Genomic DNA, 19,416 nt, shown 5'->3' on the forward strand with positions numbered 1-19,416 from the left:
CCCCCATAATTTTTAAAAAATATTTTTTAATTTTTTAGATTTTATATAACATTTCATCAGAAATTATATAATACTTACAAAAACTTTTAGAAATCTTATGATATTTCATAAGCAACATATATGAAAAATTCTGAGAAAAGATGTAGATTTTCTGAGAAATGTGCCAATTCGTATAAAAAATGTGAGAAAGTTATAAAATTATAAACAAATTTTGAAAAATTATATAGAAATTCTGAAAAATTATATGAAAAATTCTGAGAAAACGGAGCGTAAATTTACGCGTCGCCACGTGCGCAAATATTACACCCAGGCATTCGCACTTTTATCAATTGGAATCCCGCGTGCGTGAGATTAAAACACGCGCATCGGACGCGTGCCACAAACAACTCGACAATTATCGCACTCGTGCAATCCGCGATGGTGAACACGAGTGTAGAATAAAACACTTGGAGCAATGCTACATCTTTCATGAACATGGCTAATGCAATTTGAGAATCTTCAATTGTCGACAAGAGCCAATAATTTTCGACTTCTTTATCCTCCCTTTTTTGGAGAATATTCGAGAAATCATTCCTTTAATTTAATTTTAATCTCGGTTCATTTAACATCTATATTCAGCTAACTCCAATTTTTTTCTAAGTCTTAGAACTGGAAAAAGATGAAGAATAAGTTGAACCGAAATTAAAATTAATCTACTTTGGTAAAAATGATCAGTCGACACAAACGTTCTATCTTTTTTTTACTCTCTAAAATTTTTAGAGTAAATCTGTTTTGACAATTGCGAAAGTACCGGATCCATGGATCCGCTGATTACGTTGAAATTCTAACGTGCAAGAGAAGTCGGAAATGTATGCGAGAATAGAGACAGAGAGATGTGCTCTATTGAATTTTATTCAGACAACTAATCTTCGCACCGATCAGAACACTAGACAAAGCCATGAATGTGTATATCGATGAGCTTTGAAGTCAACAGCTGATTAGTTGAAAAATTATCGCAGCAAATTCCGAAGGCTTCGGTAATAAATAAAAAAGCCGAATATAATTGATTTAAATCATTTAATTGAAATCGATTATCTTACTCTAATAATTAATCTGAATATAATGAGTTTCGTATACACAAATTTAATCCGAACAAAATCTCACTCTTAAAGATTGAAAATTGAGTCACTCTTTTTCATGACTGGCTCAATTTTCTGCACTCTAGAGATTTCACTCAAACTAATTTAGAGAGTAACATTCAATAAATACCGAAAATAAAACGACTGTATCTCTTAAAAGGGAAGTAGCTTATATGTAAAATTTTTTTCAGTGAAAGAAGATTGTTAGGCACGTACACTTTGTTCATCAAAAGCGTTACCGACATAATTTTTATATAAATTATTTATTTACTTTTACACTATTTATATACCAAAAAGATGAAGAATTAATTGAATTGTGAGATTAAAATTAAATTATATTAATAAAAACGAGCGTAAAAAGTTGTAAACAAGTGGAAAAAACGGTGTGAAACAACAAATATCTGTCGGACTATGATAAGACGAAAAATATATTGAAAATGATATCGATCACGTTTTAATTGAACAGACTATTATGAAACTGAAATGGGATATCAATTGGAATTATTTCGTTTTTCCCAGAAAATACAACAGAAATGTAGGTAATAAGTATAAATCGAATAATTTTGATCAGAAAATTCATTTCAAATAATTTCAAAGTAATATATGCTCTATTGGGAATTAAATATTTCGAGAAGATAACTGCGGAACAAACGAGATGCGAGAGGAAAATAGAAAGAGGAAAAGATCGTTGGAATAATTGAATAGCGGACTCATTGTCTCGCTTGTCTCGCTTGCCACATATCACTGTTGTGTAATAGTTTAATTTCCTGAACGACGGCGCGTCGAATGGAGCGACTTACGTCATCGGGTTCTCCCCTTTTTTTTTCATTCGTCTACAGCTACAGCGTTCGGCATTTCGAATGCATGTTCCAATCCTAGTCATCGAAATAATTACCATGTCTGTTCAATAGTCTGTTCAATAGATCTCTATTGACGAATTAGAAATTAAAAAATTTTATTTATAAGAATTAAAAATTTTTGAAATTTTACAATTATTAAGTATTTTATAATCATTCGACTTTTATTTCAAACATTTTTTTCTATTTCTTACAGTTTCGATATTCGCTTTTATAAGGAACAAAATCAATTTTCTTCAAAGGGGTGTTTCACTCCCTAAAAGTGCATATACAAAAAAAATATGTATCTCTTATTTTAATCTAGAGTTTAACGTATTACGAGCTCATCAAAATCAGAGGGAGACATTTCCGTGGGTTTCCTTGTTGGATGTATAGATCATTGATTCTTCACATCATTCTTTGTCTTGTTATCTTTATTTCGTAAACTTATGTCGATATTGTAAATGCGATATTCTCATCGTTTCCTTTAAGGATGATCGATCAAACTCCGGTTATCTCAATCGATGATTAACTTATAATAAATAATATTCTTAATAACAAATAGTATCTGTGTTATTTCGTTAATACGGATGAATTAATATTTTTTTTTGTTTAACATACGGAAAAATTATTAATAATTATGTAAAATAATTAATTAGAGTCGATAAATTAGAGCTCTATATCGGTCGAAACTAGATCTTAAATGCTTAAATAATTCAATCTTGAATCACTAAATATGATATATATGTACTTGACATATATACCACATTTGTAATCTAACGAACTGCGCGTAATATTTTTTGCAATAAATTTAATTACAGTTTTTTCAGCATATTAACATCTTTGAAATATGATGCCTGTTTGAGCATCGAAATTATTAGAATTTAATTTAATTCGCGAAATTACTACAGTGGTTTAATTGTGTTTAGTCCGGAAATATTTCGGCGCGCAGTTCGCTAGACTACAAGTGTGGTATATATAATGTCAAGTACATATATATCATATTTAGTGATTCAAAATTGAATTATTTAAGCATGTATAAGATCTAACTTCGACCGATATAAGGCTCTAATTTATCGATTGTGTTTCTCACATATATGGTCTAAAAATGAGATTATTATTAATTAATTAGAAATTTTGTTTTTGATTCTATCGATAGAATTAATTGTCAATTAAGTTAATCCAAAGTTTAGTCGCCTTGAACTTTAAAAAGCTTTTAATTAATTGTACATTAATTGAAACATTTTAATTAATTGTATTTCAAAGAATTCTGTTGAACTTAAATTAAACTAATTAAATTAATTCAAGTGGATGCGACTTGCACTCATGTTTTCATATCATTCACAAAGGAATGATGAAGAATCAGGTTACATGCACGTGCAACGAATACTTATTGCACTTATCCTTATTAATTTGCTTTGTGTGGTACACTCGTGGCTTTAATGACTAATTCTGTTTGTTATCGATTTTTACGTAATAAAATAGCCTCATAATTTACAAACTTTCTAATTTTCAAAACATTTCTTAGTCACAAATTAAAATTTTATTAAATTTCTTACTAAAAGTTAATTGAAAAATAGATTTATTATTAGCTATTCATTTTCTTGAAACTAAAAATCTTTTTTATTTTAAATGCTTATAATAGAAATATTAGTATTTCTGCTATTATAACACAAATCGAATTTATCATTGTTGAATTTATTGTTAAAGTTAAGTTTGTAAGCTTTATGGCTTACATACAAACTTACTATCTCATAATAAAGAGCAAAAGAAAAAGTTAAAGTGTTGCGACAAAGATTAATATTTCGGTTGCAATTTCTGTTTTAGGATGCTAATCTAACATGGTACACGAATAACCCAGATCTAACAGAATGCTTTCAAAAGACGATATTAGTATGGGTACCGTGCATATTTTTATGGACGTTCTCAGCGATGGAAGCATATTACCTTTTAAATAGCAAAAGAAGAAACGTCCCGTACACGTGGTTATTTATTTCTAAGCAAGTACTTACTGTAGGATTAATTTTACTTTCCATAGTTGACTTAGGAGTGGCGATACATGAAAGTACTTTTCGTACGGTCTACAATGTTGATTATTACACACCTATAGTAAAAATTGTTAGCTTTGTAAGTACAAATTATTTTTTATATTAATAGATTTTTAAATAGATTTTAAAATTATTTTTGCATTAATTTTTTAACAATATTCTCATTACTTGTTCTTGCTTTTTTTTTATAAAATAAAAGTGAGAACGAAGATTTTTTTATTCATCATAATGGGAAAAAAGTAATCATATTCACTAGCCATATAAATTCTCTATATAACATTTAATTAAATTTGCTAATTATTTCAGATGTTAGCATCGGCTTTGATGCAATATAATAGAAAACATGGAATGCGGACGTCAGGTCTTTTATTCTTGTTTTGGTTTTTCCTTGCGATATGTGGATGCGTCCAATACAGAAGCTTTGTAAACAAATTCATTAAAGGGGTATGTTAAATTTTTCATTTTAATAAAGGAAAACAATTTAGTGTAGATACATTTATGAACTGCATTTCCTGCATCGGATTTTTACAATTTCTTATCACATTATCTCGTGTTATCAGTCTGTTATATTGTTTCACAAAGAAGCTGCTGATTGTGTATTACGTAATACAATGCGATTCATGAAGAAATAACTTATTTTTAGGCAGAGCCGACATACCCACTGGTGTCTTACATGATCTACTATCCAATAGTAGTGATATTATTTGTACTTAATTTTCTGGTCGATGCAGAGCCTAAATTTTCTGAATATCCTACGGTAATCTTTCTGCTATTAGTTGTATAATGTACAGGACACAGAAATATGCAAAATCTTACAATCAACTGTAAAATTTAGAATTGATGAATAATTTGATAAATAATTTTGAAATATGTTCACTCATAGGTTGAATCGCCATGTCCAGAACAAAGCTCTTCTTTTCCTTCAAGAATTATGTTCGCGTGGTTTGATTCGTTAGCATGGAAAGGTTTCCGAAAACCACTCGAGACGTCCGATCTGTGGTCTATGAATCCAGAGGATATGGCCACGGAGATTGTGCCAAAATTTGACAAATATTGGAATAAGAACTTGAGAAAGACAGACGAGTAAGTTTAATCGATGAATCTCTCGTACAAATCAAGATTACTTGTAATCAATATGACTCAGCTAAGATTCTTTAAAGCGTTTATTTGTGAGAAAAATAGTGAGGAAAAAATATAAGATAAATAATTTTATATTAATAATAGCAAAATATAGAATTTATATTTTATATTAATATTAATATAGAGTGTGTAGATTCAATAGAAAATATGTATTAAACATATATTTATAAAAAATTATAAGTTGCTGATGTATATCTATAAAATTATTATTTTAAGAATTCTTTAAAAATCAGTTTGTTCGTGATAATACATTTTTAGAATGTTACTTCATTATCTTATCTGCACTATAACTAACAGCATATTATTTGCATATTTTAAAAATATATCATAAATATTAATATGTATTAGTGTAATGTTTTCTGACAAACTATTTTTTAACACATTCATACATTTCTTGTGCTAACAAGGCTGATTTGGACATACTTTAGGTAGGATGTGTCGTATAACATGTCTTAATTATTTTTATCATCCAATCTAATAATAGAAACCTTTATAACAGACGTTCTTTATACATATAGAGTAGAAAGTGTAAAAGTGTCATACCGACAAACGTCTGGACAAGTGGACTTTAACGGTAGTCGGAAAAAGAAAGTCGCCTCCATCTTACCGCCTATCTGCAAAGCTTTCGGAGCAACATTCATGTTTGGTGCATTTCTAAAACTGATTCAAGATATTATGACTTTTATTAGTCCACAAATATTAAAGTAAGTATTCACACATCCTGAGTTTTATCTCTAATTTTATTTTATAATTTATGAAGAAAATATAATGAATCGACGAATTTTACGAAATTGTTTTCAAAATTTAATTGTTTTTGTTTGTCTAACGCATTTTTGTAAAATGCCCCTCTTTTTTTTCATATTTTTTAGGCTTCTGATTGATTTTATCGAAGGAGATGAGCCAATGTGGAAAGGATACTTTTATTCTGTCCTGCTTTTACTTACGGCAATGCTTCAGACACTAGTACTGTCCCAATATTTTCACCGCATGTTCTTGGTCGGGCTGCGTATACGAACCGCGCTAATCGCAGCAATTTATCGTAAAGCATTGAGAATGTCGAACGCGGCGAGGAAAGAGTCCACACTCGGCGAGATAGTGAATCTAATGTCCGTAGACGCTCAAAGATTTATGGATCTAACTGCGTACATAAACATGATCTGGTCAGCACCTCTGCAAATAGTTCTAGCTTTATATTTTCTCTGGAACATACTGGGGCCGGCTGTATTGGCAGGTTTAGCAGTTATGATCATTCTTATTCCTGTGAACGCATTAATTGCCAACAAAGTGAAGACGTTACAAATCAGACAGATGAAGAGCAAGGACGAGAGAGTAAAATTAATGAACGAAGTACTTAACGGTATCAAAGTGTTGAAGCTCTATGCGTGGGAACCTTCATTCGAGCAGCAGATACTTAAAATCAGAGTCAAAGAGATTCAAGTATTAAAAGAAGCGGCATATCTTAACGCTGGCACGAGCTTTATATGGTCGTGTGCGCCCTTTTTGGTACGTTTTTTTTGGTACACAATGAATTATAATATACAACACAAACATGTACAAAAAAGCGACTTACATCACAATTGAAAATCTCGAAAATACATATCTTATGGAGTACTTGTAATGCAAAAACTTTTTTCTTATTTTTCATTTTTTTATAGTAGTCATAATTTTTAGCGTGATTTTTTTAAAAGTTTTACTGTATGATCTCAAAAAAATTTTGTTAAACATATGCCAAAACATGAACTATAGCAATAAATATTTCTTCCTTTCCGAGAGATTTTTGATTACTTGTATTAAAAAATATCTTTTGTATTTTTAAAAATATTGTCTTTTCGCAAATGTGCAGGTATCTTTGGTATCTTTTACAACTTACGTACTTATAGACGAAAAGAACGTCCTAAATAGTACAATTGCCTTTGTTTCACTCAGTTTGTTTAACATCCTAAGATTTCCACTGTCTATGCTGCCTATGATGATTACTAATATAGTTCAAGTAAGTTTAAGTAATGTATAGACATAATTGTGCTGTTTTTATTTATTCATTTTTATTCATGTTTTAATATTGAGAATAATTCCATGTACAGGCTTACGTCTCTGTAAAACGAATTAATAAATTTATGAACATGGAAGAACTGGATCCTAACAATGTACAGCATGATCCATCGGAACGTGAGTGTAAAATTTTCTCTTTTAAATATGTTTAATACGATGTATATAATATGTTTATACATTTTTTAGCGCACGCGTTAGTAATTGAGAACGGTACTTTTTGTTGGGATAGCGAAGAAATCGAGAGACCAATACTACGAAATATCAATTTGCATGTAGAACAAGGTCAATTAGTAGCAATAGTTGGTACAGTGGGATCAGGCAAGAGTTCTCTTCTATCCGCTCTGCTTGGTGAGATGGATAAAATAAGCGGGAAAGTAAATACAAAAGTGAGTATTCTTTTCGAATCAGAAATACAAAGTATAGAAATAAAACATATTTTTTTATAACAAACGTAACAATAAAACAGCAAAATAAATCTCACATGTTACATTTATATGGAGCAGTCTTATTGAGAGAGGATTAAGAATAATTAATAATGTAACTTAATAATATATTTTTTAATTTTGAATGCTAAATTTTATTATATATATATATATATATGCTTTTATTATCTGAAAATATAAACCAAGACTATAACTCTTAATTCAATGTTGATAAAAACGAAAAATAATATATTTTATTTTTACACGTCTTAGATTAAGTACATAAAGATTGGGATTTGAAGATTGATACTAAATACTTCTTTTAGGGGTCAATTGCATATGTCTCGCAACAAGCGTGGATACAAAATGCCACGTTGCAGGACAACGTTTTGTTCGGAAAGGCCTTGAACAAATCAGTATATAATTGTGTGATTGAAGCGTGTGCGTTAACTCCGGACTTTAAGATGCTACCCGCGGGAGATCAAACAGAGATTGGGGAGAAAGGCATAAATTTATCCGGCGGTCAAAAGCAAAGAGTAGCCTTAGCTAGAGCTGTATATAACGATTCCGAAAATTATTTCTTAGATGATCCTCTGAGCGCGGTGGATTCGCACGTAGGAAAACACATTTTTGAGAAAGTGTTAGGTCCGAATGGCCTGTTGAAAAATAAAAGTAGAGTACTTGTTACTCATAGCATCACGTACCTGCCGGAGGTCGACAACATTATTGTTCTTAAAGACGGCGAGATAACGGAGAGTGGAACCTATAAACAATTGCTGGAGAAGAAAGGTGCTTTCGCCGAATTCTTAGTGCAACACTTACAAGAAGGTATCTATTATATGTAATTAAATTCTTACTACGTATTTTTATATACTTATTATAAAATTTGTTGTTACATTTTTCCTGGATTTAAGTTGGAAATCGTAAGTCCGCGAAAAAGTAATTACATTTCCTTTTCCTACTTTGTATGCTTGCATAAGAAATACTCCCTTATCACTAGAGTGTTAGGATGAATTTTTAATTTTTAGTTTTTAATACTATTATTATTAACACTATTACATTTAATATTATCTAGTTTTTAATATCGTATTTTACTTCTAGTTCAATTCCAATAACTTATTTACATAATTCTCGTTTGAATTCTCATTTTATGCTATAGTTAAGAGTATGTGCATGTGCGAGTTTTTTTTAATTTCTTCCCATTTTTATAACATCATTAATATCTTACGTGAATGATAAATCATTATTTTAAAATCATGACAAATTTGGAACAGTGCACGTTGATGACGGTTCTGAAGCAGATTTACGTGAAATTAAACAGCAACTTGAATCAACAATGGGAGCAGACGAGTTGCAACAAAAATTAACTCGAGTACGGTCTAGAATATCTGAGAGTCTAAGTGAATCCGGTTCTGTGACCGATAAAAAATCACTCAATGGTTCTCTTACAAGGTATAATCTCATAAATATAATATTTAATTAATGGTGATGCAAGTGATAGCTCGCTACTAACTCGAAATAATATACATGTACAAATAGGCAATACTCGACAGAAAGTCAACAGTCAGCAAATTACATGCATAGCAATAGTGTTAATGTATCAAAGGAGAAAGATACACCAAAGCCTAACAACGTCGGCGAGAAACTGACAGAAATCGAGAAGGCTGAAACTGGAAGCGTAAGTTGCACGAGATATCACTGCTAATTTGCTTTTCACGACAGAAAGTTTCAAGTGCTTTTATTCTCATCTTGTTATTCTTTCGCAAGGTAAAATGGAAAGTGTACTCTCACTACTTGAAATCCATTGGATGGTTCCTATCGATATCGACAATCGTGATGAACGCGGTCTTTCAATCGTTCAGCATCGGCTCGAGCGTTTGGCTCAGTATATGGTCGAACGATAATCAGACCGTTGGGAACCACACGTTCGATACGGCAAAGCGAGACATGTATCTCGGCGTTTACGGTGCGCTCGGTTTTGGTCAAGGTACGTTTCTGTTAATTCTTGTAACACATTGGCCCGTTGTCAGGTAGATTCGATCAGTATTGTTAAAATTTCGCGTTTACGATGGATGATCAGGTAAGCTTATCCCTGTCGCTGCTACGTGTACTTGTATAAATATACATATCATTTTTCTACCGCAGAAGGCAATTACTTCATTTAATACAACGTTAACAGGCAATGGCACTTAATTTTGCTCGTCATAGCATATCGTAATTTGAAAGGCATGTTCCCTCACAGATTACACATCATTGGGGTATAATTAATCTTAACGTAATTCTTTCATGTCTAAAACTCGATATTGAGCCGAGTTATAATAATTTAAAAATCATGACTACTAATGTAGTGACCTTTTCATTTCGATAACGTTATAAGTTTATGTCTGCAAATATATACATCACATATACGCGTTAATACCAAAAATAAATAAAAAAAATTTCCTTTCAAAAAATCAAACTGAGTGTGGTTTGCTGTGTCTACAAAATACTAACGTTACTAACTAAACATTCAAAAGCAATTAGAGATTGAAACTTTTTGATAGCCATATGTTTTTGATTGCAAGTGTCGTAGTAATCATTTTCTACAAATGATCGCTTTTTTAGTATTGCATGAAACATTTTTCTGTTTGAAATGTCTTTTGTTCAGTACAATTTGCATTTTTTATTAAATAATTTATTAATCTTTATTATGATTACCCTTTTTACAAGCAAAAATTTAGTGATTATAGATAAAAAGTAATAGATGGAAAAAGTATTACATATTTATATAAGATATTATAATGAATGTTATGTGTTTGTATATAATTCTTTTGTAATTTTTTTATGATCTTGTGATCTTTTGTGATCATGGTGCGATCCATTAAAAATTTGTTTGGTGTCGTTTACTAACCTTATTCGAGTAATATTTGTCAGATGAATTAATCAGATGGATAAATCACATAACATCTATTATTTTATATTTAAAGTTTATTGTAGAAAACAAAAATATTTTTTTAAAATAATAACACGCTTTTACATTTAATGGTAAGCACGAAGTAGAGAAACAAAAGAAAGCTTTCTAGCATTAATATCTTAAAATAATAAAAAAAGAACGGAAAATCAGTCTGTGCTACATTGAATAATCGATGGTATAATTATACATCTAATATGCCTAGGAAATTTTAATTAAAATTTGAATTATAAAATGAATGTAAATCGTTTAACTAAATGAATATAAAAATTAATTAATGTTAACTAATGTAAAAATCATTTAATTAAATACGTGATAACTTGAAATTTCGAAAAATGATATTTTACTGATTTTCTTATCAGATAATTGCGTGTAAATTGAAATGAATGAGAGTAATAATATGTTAATATGTTAATTTAGAGGAATTTAAGCAAGCTTCGGACGAAGGAAGATTCGAGACATTCCTCATTCAATCATTATGTTTGTTTCTTTAATTTGGCTAAAGTTTTTATTGATGAAATGTATCGCCTGAATTTTTATTATATTTAAAAACACATTGACACGCTTAGCATTAAATGTGGTCGAATTCCTTGCTTAGATTATGTAATGTGCAAAGTATAATAATGACAATTAACGTGGTTAATGAAATTTAATTTGAGAATGGAACGGTACTAAATTTAATATCTCAATGTTGATGTAATACATAAATGCGTGAGATTGCAATCACATTTAATGCTAAATATATAATGAAAATGCGAGCCGTAGTATTTCGCATGTACGATTTTTCTTCATCTTGGACCACAATAGTCTAACCAGTTTCGCATTCTGTTTTATTATTAACTTATTGTTACCGCTAATAACTAACGCCAACTATGTTATGTTACATGACTAAGTAAACTGACAAAGACACATTGTTCTTGTTAAGGCCCTATGTAAAGGCAGTTTTTCGTGGTATCGAAATTTAACAGTGTGCAGTTACGTACATTAGCAAGTCAATTTGAACATTAACATTACAAAGCAACAGGTTTTTTTGTAGAACTGCAAGCGAGTAGTGTCGAAAAAAGATTTTTTTCCTTCAACAAGACTATTTATTTACTTTAAATTAAATTTCAGCCACTTTTGTAATGCTGTCGCAGACAGCGTTGATTATCGGCTGCCTACGGAGCAGTAAACTACTGCATTCCGAGTTATTATTCACCATGCTACGATCACCTTTAGGATTCTTTGACACTACGCCGTCCGGCAGAATATTAAACCGTTTTGGGAAGGATATTGACACAATAGACAACATTTTACCTCCAAGTATTAGGGCTTGGTTGTTTTGTCTAGCATCGGTATGCGAGAGTTTTAGTTTTAATCGCTGTATATCACTACACGAATCAATGTTTAGCAGAACCACTGGTCCACCAATCGGTACAAATATGATTTATTATGTAATAATGAGAGCTTTCTAATTTTTTCTATTCTTCATTAATGTCCATTAATGATCAGTAGACGACTATCAGAAGCGTACGTTGTTAATAAACCAATGTTTTTGCATGCCTGATGAGACACTATGGATGTCTTCTTTCTCAGTACAATCATACAAAGTATCATCTTTATCACTTATTTTATCTTAGCATTGTTACCGCGCTCCCATTTTTCTCTCCGTATATTTATTATTTGTACTTACATTTATTGCTTTTTTAATTATGTGCACCTCAATTTATGTGTGACTGCAGTGAGGAACTTGCATATGAACGTTTAGATGAAATCAGGTGATGAGCAACTGATGAAAATGAACATTGCCGATCGTAGAGCCTTTAAATAATTCACTTACTTGCAAAAGCTCGCTATATTTGATAATTCGCGGACGCAAAAATGTTTAATATGTAAAAATGTCTAATTTTTTTAATCCGATAAATCAAAGTTGATTACCGATCGTTGTAGGCGTGACAGTATTCGCAATGACGATATTCCTGGCTAAAGGGACGATAATCGCTTCTAAGCGTATCTTCGAGGGTACGCTGCAACACGTTCTTCACAACCCAATGTCATTCTTTGACAGAACTCCATCTGGCCGAATTCTTAGTCGGCTTGGTAAAGATATTGATATTATTGACAATATCCTACCGGTTTATCTGCGTTCTTGGATCACTTGCCTCTTTTCGGTATGATATTCTCATATAACTACATACTACTGTATAAGTAATGATCTCTGTGACAGTTGATGTGGATTTAATATTACTACGTCTCTTATTTGTCGAGCGATACTTGTTACAGATATCGATATCCTCACTCCTTTTTTAGTATATATATTTAAATTTGCTTGGAATTGACATCTTGCACGAAATATTTTTGTTATTTTCTATTGTACTGATAAGTAATTTACGTTCCATCAGTAATTTATATATCAGTTTTTATATTAATTGACGTTGATTTTATATCAGAATTACTAGAAACGATAGATTTACAATTGCGAAGTAAAAAAGTACCTTTTTTCTTTCTACCGATAAAATCGCACATTTATACGTAATTATCTTGCATATTTGAATATATAAAGACACATAAAGTGAATTATATTTATTTATGACAGAGTAAAAAAGATGCGGATTTATCTTAGTAGAAATGTACATTCTGTCAGAATTTGGATCTGTCTGTTCACCGGAAATTTGAATGTAACATTATTTGAATAATAAAGTTTGGAATTTTAGAAGAAATGGCGAAATGTAATAACGTAATGCTAGCCTGCCGGCTAAGCGTATATGGGCACGGGTACGCTACTTGATGCGTGTAAGAAGTGGCCGGCAATCAGTACAGCATGGTGGATCGACAAGCTTTGAAAGGACACGAAGGAACATATGGTAAGAAATATCTACCTCGATGCTGCTTGCCTGGCTCGAACAGCATTCGAGCGGCTTACCCGTGCGTTTTGTGCATTCAGCCGGCCAGGTAACAGTCACACATTTCGAATGGCTGCTTTCTTCTTCAGTTCAATTTTTCTCTAAATTTGTCAAAAGATACGTTTCTGTTAATCCGTTTTTTTTTTTTAAATATATGCTATCTGAAACAAAATATTGATGGGACATTAAAAAAAAAGATGTATGGAATTGATCGACAAGTTCTTATTCCGGTGGTTTATTAGAAACTGAAAATATAACTGAAAAGATACATGCAAAGTCATATCAACGAATCATACCTTTTCTGTAATGTTAAATAGCTCGCTGAGCAGCTTATTTTTGGGTTTTATTTTGAGTCACGAAAGAGTGACGTGGTTCATGGGAATGCTTGTGCTGGATTTTACATTGTGCCATCCAATCGTATTGCATAATATCATAAAATTCATTGATTGAGCGTTGATTACGGTGTATGTCAATTGTTTTAGCTATTTTTTAGGAATAAAATGTGGTAGGATATCTCTTTGTTCGTCCTTTTCAGAAAATGTTACGTTGACGATGTTCATTTTCGTTTATTGTCAATGTATGTGTTTAGATCTGATGAGTTGGAGACGCTAAAAAATGGCGATTGTCTTAATTTTTCACAAAATACTTTAATATCGCTCAAGACGGAACTTGACTTTGTCAAATCATTATCATTCCTACATCACTTACTCTACAATTGTTCTCCTTTTACATTTATATTGAATTCTTTTCACATTATGTGTTTTTTTAGTTATTGTTTTTTATGTTGTTACAAACTTTTTTATTTAAGAACATTATTGTTAATTTGAACTTCACGACTGCCGTCGTGATAATTTGTACAACTATTGTATATAAATCATAGTGCAACCATAGTGTAGTAATCATTCAGGGAATGGACACAATTATACCAGTAATATTCAGTGTACAAAAATGGTCTTGCTTGTGCTTGATAACGCTTTTTATTCTATTGCTTGTATAACATCCACCTAATTACGATTCTGCCTTCTAGGAAGTGTGATTTATTTGTATTTCCTGTTGCTATATTATATCCTGTCTGATATGTCACACAGCAAACTTCACATCTTCGCATAACATGAAGTCAGAGCGGTAGTTTAAGTTCGCGATATTTGCCAAATGCATTTGAGTATCGAGCAGCATTACGACAGAAAAGAAAAAAATTAATTGTTTACAGATATCATTTGGAATTTCGGTAAACGTACCGTGTTGAAAAGAAAAACAAATGTTTAAGTCTAATATCAAAAACTATATGTTTACGTGTCTCGTTTAACATGCAATACATTGTTTATGAGATAAGTTTTTGTTAATTTTTTTGTTTATTATCGTTCTGTTCTGTTTTTCACAAATCGCGCAAACTATATCAGATGCGGTTACAATGAAAGTCATCCATGTCTGATGTTGTAGCGGTGGCGAGCTTTTTCTGCGATTTGGCACCGCAGCTGGGCTGTTGGTTGGCTGCTCGCCAGATGCACATAGTGATGCTGCGTGCTGTGATGCGTGCCCCATTGACCTTCTTTGATACGACTCCTATTGGTCGTATTATCTCCAGGTTTGCTAAAGACGTGGACGTCCTGGATACATCTCTTCCCCCACAAATTTCTGATACCATCTATTGCTTGTTTGAGGTAATTTCTTTCGTAGCGTGCTGAGAGAGAATACCAGCTAGGAATCTCTTATTGCTTTTCCTTTATCTTCTCGACCTCGCAGTTTGAGTTCCACACGTATACCATCACTTTCCACCGGAGAACTTTGATTAAACTGCGATTAGATATCATTGTCATCCTTGGATATAATTTGTATTTATTAAGAGGTGTCTGAATAATGGTGGTATGGTATATTATTGTACTTTAGATGGGTATAATTCCCGTCTATAGCTTTGCAAACTAGTTTTGAGAATACATTTGGAACACAATTAAATGTATAGAGTCCGCCACCGAGTATAATTGTGTCCGTTCTCGTAAAACAACTGCAGTCTATGAATTACTCTATCTGTATCGAAATAAAGGGTATTTTAGCAGTATCAGGTTTGACCAAGAGAGACTTAAATATGCCTTGACGCTAATGCTTATATGTACTTGTCTAATGTATATATGTGAGAATCATATTCATGGTACATGTTGGTGGGCCTATGAAACAACGACCAGCGCTGGCTTTGTTTTTGTTTTTGTATGAACAACTGCTGTCCGGAAAAGATATGAGAGCGTTTCATTCAATAAAATTTCTGCATGAGATATTATCAGTTTCTTTTTTATTTATATCCTTGTGAAGCTGATTCGTTCGATCAATTTTGCATTTATTATTTATATACATTTTTTTGTCACGCAGATGTTTCTTCTTGCTCTGACTAATTTATATTTGCATACAATACTAACATTTTTCTATCTTGTAAGATGAAGCAGAATATTTTTCAGTGTTATTAATAGCTGTATGCATTTTGCAGGTGATAGCCACTCTCTTTGTTATAAGCTACAGTACACCTATATTTGTCGCGGTGATACTGCCAATAGGCGCGATTTATTATTTTATTCAACGTTTTTACGTTGCAACATCGCGTCAATTAAAACGATTAGAATCCGTGTCGAGATCTCCTATATATTCGCATTTTAGTGAATCTGTGACTGGTACGTATTTAAAACTGTATATATGCTGTAATATTTTATTTATTAACAAAAATTTACATTTCTAAAAATAATCTATTATTTATATATAGGTGCGCAAATAATTAGAGCGTACGGCGTGCAAGAACAATTTATCCATGAATCTGAAAATAGAGTAGATTTTAATCAAGTGTGTTACTTTCCTAGCATTATTGCAAACAGGTAAATAGTCGTATGACGTAATTGCAATTTCTTTTATACATAATTATTAACTAGAACGCATATGTTGCAGATGGCTGGCCGTGAGATTGGAGATGGTTGGAAACTTAATTATATTCTTCGCAGCTTTGTTCGCTGTTTTAGGTAGAGATACCATGAGTTCAGGTCTCGTTGGTCTATCGGTCAGCTATGCCTTACAAGTAAGATATATTTTCCATAAAAACGACATTTTAGCGTTATATACAATGTGATGTTTTCTACCATGTTAAATAGAATGTTTCTCTGTGATAAAGCTAAGTTAAAATATTAAAAGTGCTTAAAGCGGGTTACACGCGGGTGATGTTTATATATTTATTTGATACTTTATGAAAGAACTGTATGTATTTCATGTATGAGAATTCACGTTATGTTTGTTATAGATCACCCAGACCTTAAATTGGCTGGTGCGCATGACGTCTGACGTCGAGACTAACATCGTCGCGGTAGAGAGAATAAAGGAGTATAGCGAAACCGCGCAAGAAGCACCGTGGAAGAACACTGAATTTACGCCTTCGAAAGAGTGGCCTAAACACGGTCGCGTTGACTTCAAGGACTTCAAAGTTCGCTATAGGGAGGGATTGGAACTCGTGCTGAATGGTTTGACGTTCAGCGTTCTCGGCGGCGAGAAGATCGGCATAGTAGGCAGAACCGGTGCCGGAAAGTCGTCCATGACATTGGCGCTTTTCAGAATAATTGAGGCAGCACAGGGGAAGATTTTGATCGATGATATCGATATTTCCAAGCTGGGTCTTCACGACCTGCGCTCGAGATTGACCATCATTCCTCAGGATCCCGTATTATTCTCCGGAACACTAAGGATGAATCTGGATCCTTTTGATTGCTACAACGACGAGGAAGTTTGGAAGGCGTTGGAGCACGCTCATCTGAAATTATTTGTAGAAAGTATGAACGGTCTTTGTGACCTTCCGTTAGAAAATCTTTTACTTTTGAAGAATATAATCTATTTATTATCGTCTTTCAGATTTGCCACACAGTCTTTTACACGAGGTTACTGAAGGCGGAGAGAATTTAAGCGTAGGACAACGACAATTGATCTGTTTAGCAAGAGCATTACTTAGGAAAACGAAAGTTCTTATATTGGATGAAGCAACAGCTGCAGTTGATTTAGAAACGGACGATTTAATTCAGACTACCATTCGCCAAGAATTTAAGAATTGTACAGTTCTCACAATAGCCCACAGGCTCAACACTATTTTAGATTCTGACAGGTATATTTCAAGTTATTTTTACATAATTATATTTCGTGAGTATTTGTAGTGTGTGTGTGTGTGTGTGTGTGCGTGCGTGCGTGCGTGCGTGCGTGCGTGCGCGTGCGCGTGTGCGTGTGTGTGTGTACACTACAATTATATTATTTTATTTGAAGCATTTTACAATATCTGTATTTATGAGAATTTATTCATTATTCCAGTTTTCTTTTCTAATTGTTTTAAGTATTTTGTTTATTTTCAAAACTATTTATTTTCAATTTATTTTCAAACAATAATAATGTTTCAGGGTAATCGTATTGGACAAAGGTCTGATCGTCGAATATGATTCTCCGGAAGTGCTTCTTAGCAATTCATCTAGCTCTTTCTACAGTATGGCTAAGGACGCAGGTCTAGCTGCTTAAGAAAAAAAAAGAATTCATATCACATAATCATTTTTTAGCGGCTGTACGTTATTCGTGAGCCAGATGAGGTAAACGACACAAAGAAAGCCATAGGTCAAAAAAACGCGTAGCCTCAGCATAGATTAATTTGTATAGTGAAATATTTCTATGCAAAAGAAGCGAGAACGTTTAACGTAATCGACGGTGCAAAAACTCTTGTCTCAGCATTGTTGTTGCCAGATTTTATTCGATGACTTTCCGATTGTACCGTCGATTACCGAACTTCGTATATTCTAGAATAAGTTTTGTAGTGAAGTCTCTCTTCACGAAGCAAGCAATGCGACACTTTTAAACTAGCGTCGATATCCAATATCTAACTTTAACTGGGTAATCAGGTGGATTCCTATCTGATCAATATGTTATAACCAATGAATTAATTTTCTCGATGCACTTTACATTATATTCCTCTAAAAAAATTTATCTTTATAATTTTATAATAAAATTAACGCACTTAATTACAATTTTATCACATTTCTAGAGTAACAATATTTGATTAATATATTAAGGGTCGACACGAGTAACGAGCCAATTTACATACACTTCATTTGCAATGTATACATTTTGCACTCTATCATATATTGTAACATAGAAGAAATATTTTGCAATGAAACTTATTTTTCATTTATTTTTTACGAAGCCTGATAAGAGCAGGAGTTTGCAATTTCATTCTTAAAAGTATTATAATAAATAAAATGCTAGCAGTGGAGATACATGTCTCCATGCTGACATTTTATTTTCTAGAAGTAATATTACGTCATGAAATCTTTTCAACTTCTTTTTTATGGAGCTAAGAAGGCGCGTATAGAGCTGGATTTTGTTATTTGGTTTTTAAAACATAATAGATAAATCAATAAATAAAAGTAGGGCTACGAGCCAGTTACAATATAAAGAATATTTAATAATCGTACAAACGTTTCGATGCCGATCCATAACGTCACCTGACATCGTCGAGGATACGTGTGTTCTCTCCAATATATCGTATCATGGCTTACCTTTTATTATATATGACTTACTTAATTTTGCGTTTTTCTCTCAACGTCTGACTCATATCATTACGACAAATCAAGATTGTAGATTTTTGAAAAGTGAGATGAGATCACTTTTACATCAGTCAACTGATGCTAGTTTTGCATATGGACCGCACATATCTAATAATAGAGAATACGGAAATAACCGACGTGTTTTACTGGATATTATAATCTGACCGAATATTCCGACAATTTATGTAATATTTTAAATTAAGAAGCGCCATAACGGCCAGAACGTTAAAGGCAGGTTCCCGTTCAAAGGCCCCAAAAATGCCTTAATTTCAGGAATTTTTTTTTTATACAAAATAAATTATTTTGGGAAAAATTTTGCGGGTTTTATTTATATACAAAAAAAGTATATTGTGTAATTTAAAAAAAAAAAA

General features: G+C 32.2%; 1 protein-coding gene across 3 annotated transcripts in view; it reads left to right on the top strand.

Moving 5' to 3' along the window:
- MRP (Multidrug-Resistance like Protein 1) overlaps positions 1-18,407 on the top strand; it is a 20,661-nt gene extending 2,254 nt beyond the window's left edge. Inside the window, exons 2-21 of one of the 3 annotated variants that reach the window (XM_018454331.1) lie at positions 3,782-4,081; positions 4,309-4,446; positions 4,646-4,759; positions 4,886-5,085; positions 5,661-5,846; positions 6,012-6,645; positions 6,986-7,132; positions 7,224-7,308; positions 7,378-7,577; positions 7,940-8,441; positions 8,888-9,065; positions 9,153-9,291; positions 9,381-9,600; positions 11,677-11,897; positions 15,922-16,102; positions 16,192-16,300; positions 16,371-16,497; positions 16,717-17,239; positions 17,319-17,565; positions 17,852-18,407. In XM_018454331.1, coding sequence (XP_018309833.1) covers positions 3,782-4,081; positions 4,309-4,446; positions 4,646-4,759; positions 4,886-5,085; positions 5,661-5,846; positions 6,012-6,645; positions 6,986-7,132; positions 7,224-7,308; positions 7,378-7,577; positions 7,940-8,441; positions 8,888-9,065; positions 9,153-9,291; positions 9,381-9,600; positions 11,677-11,897; positions 15,922-16,102; positions 16,192-16,300; positions 16,371-16,497; positions 16,717-17,239; positions 17,319-17,565; positions 17,852-17,966 — 4,566 coding nt within the window. In that variant the 3' untranslated portion in view covers positions 17,967-18,407. Of the gene's footprint in view, positions 1-3,781; positions 4,082-4,308; positions 4,447-4,645; positions 4,760-4,885; positions 5,086-5,660; positions 5,847-6,011; positions 6,646-6,985; positions 7,133-7,223; positions 7,309-7,377; positions 7,578-7,939; positions 8,442-8,887; positions 9,066-9,152; positions 9,292-9,380; positions 9,601-11,676; positions 11,898-12,492; positions 12,714-14,885; positions 15,107-15,921; positions 16,103-16,191; positions 16,301-16,370; positions 16,498-16,716; positions 17,240-17,318; positions 17,566-17,851 lie in introns of all 3 variants that reach the window. The other 2 variants (XM_018454322.1, XM_018454313.1) reach the window with 2 other exon arrangements.
- Positions 18,408-19,416: the final 1,009 nt, after the last annotated feature.

The sequence above is a fragment of the Mycetomoellerius zeteki genome, unplaced genomic scaffold, assembly GCF_001594055.1.
Source record: "Mycetomoellerius zeteki isolate Tzet28-1 unplaced genomic scaffold, Tzet1.0 scaffold1110, whole genome shotgun sequence".
In the NCBI taxonomy this organism is placed as follows: Eukaryota; Metazoa; Arthropoda; class Insecta; order Hymenoptera; family Formicidae; genus Mycetomoellerius; species Mycetomoellerius zeteki.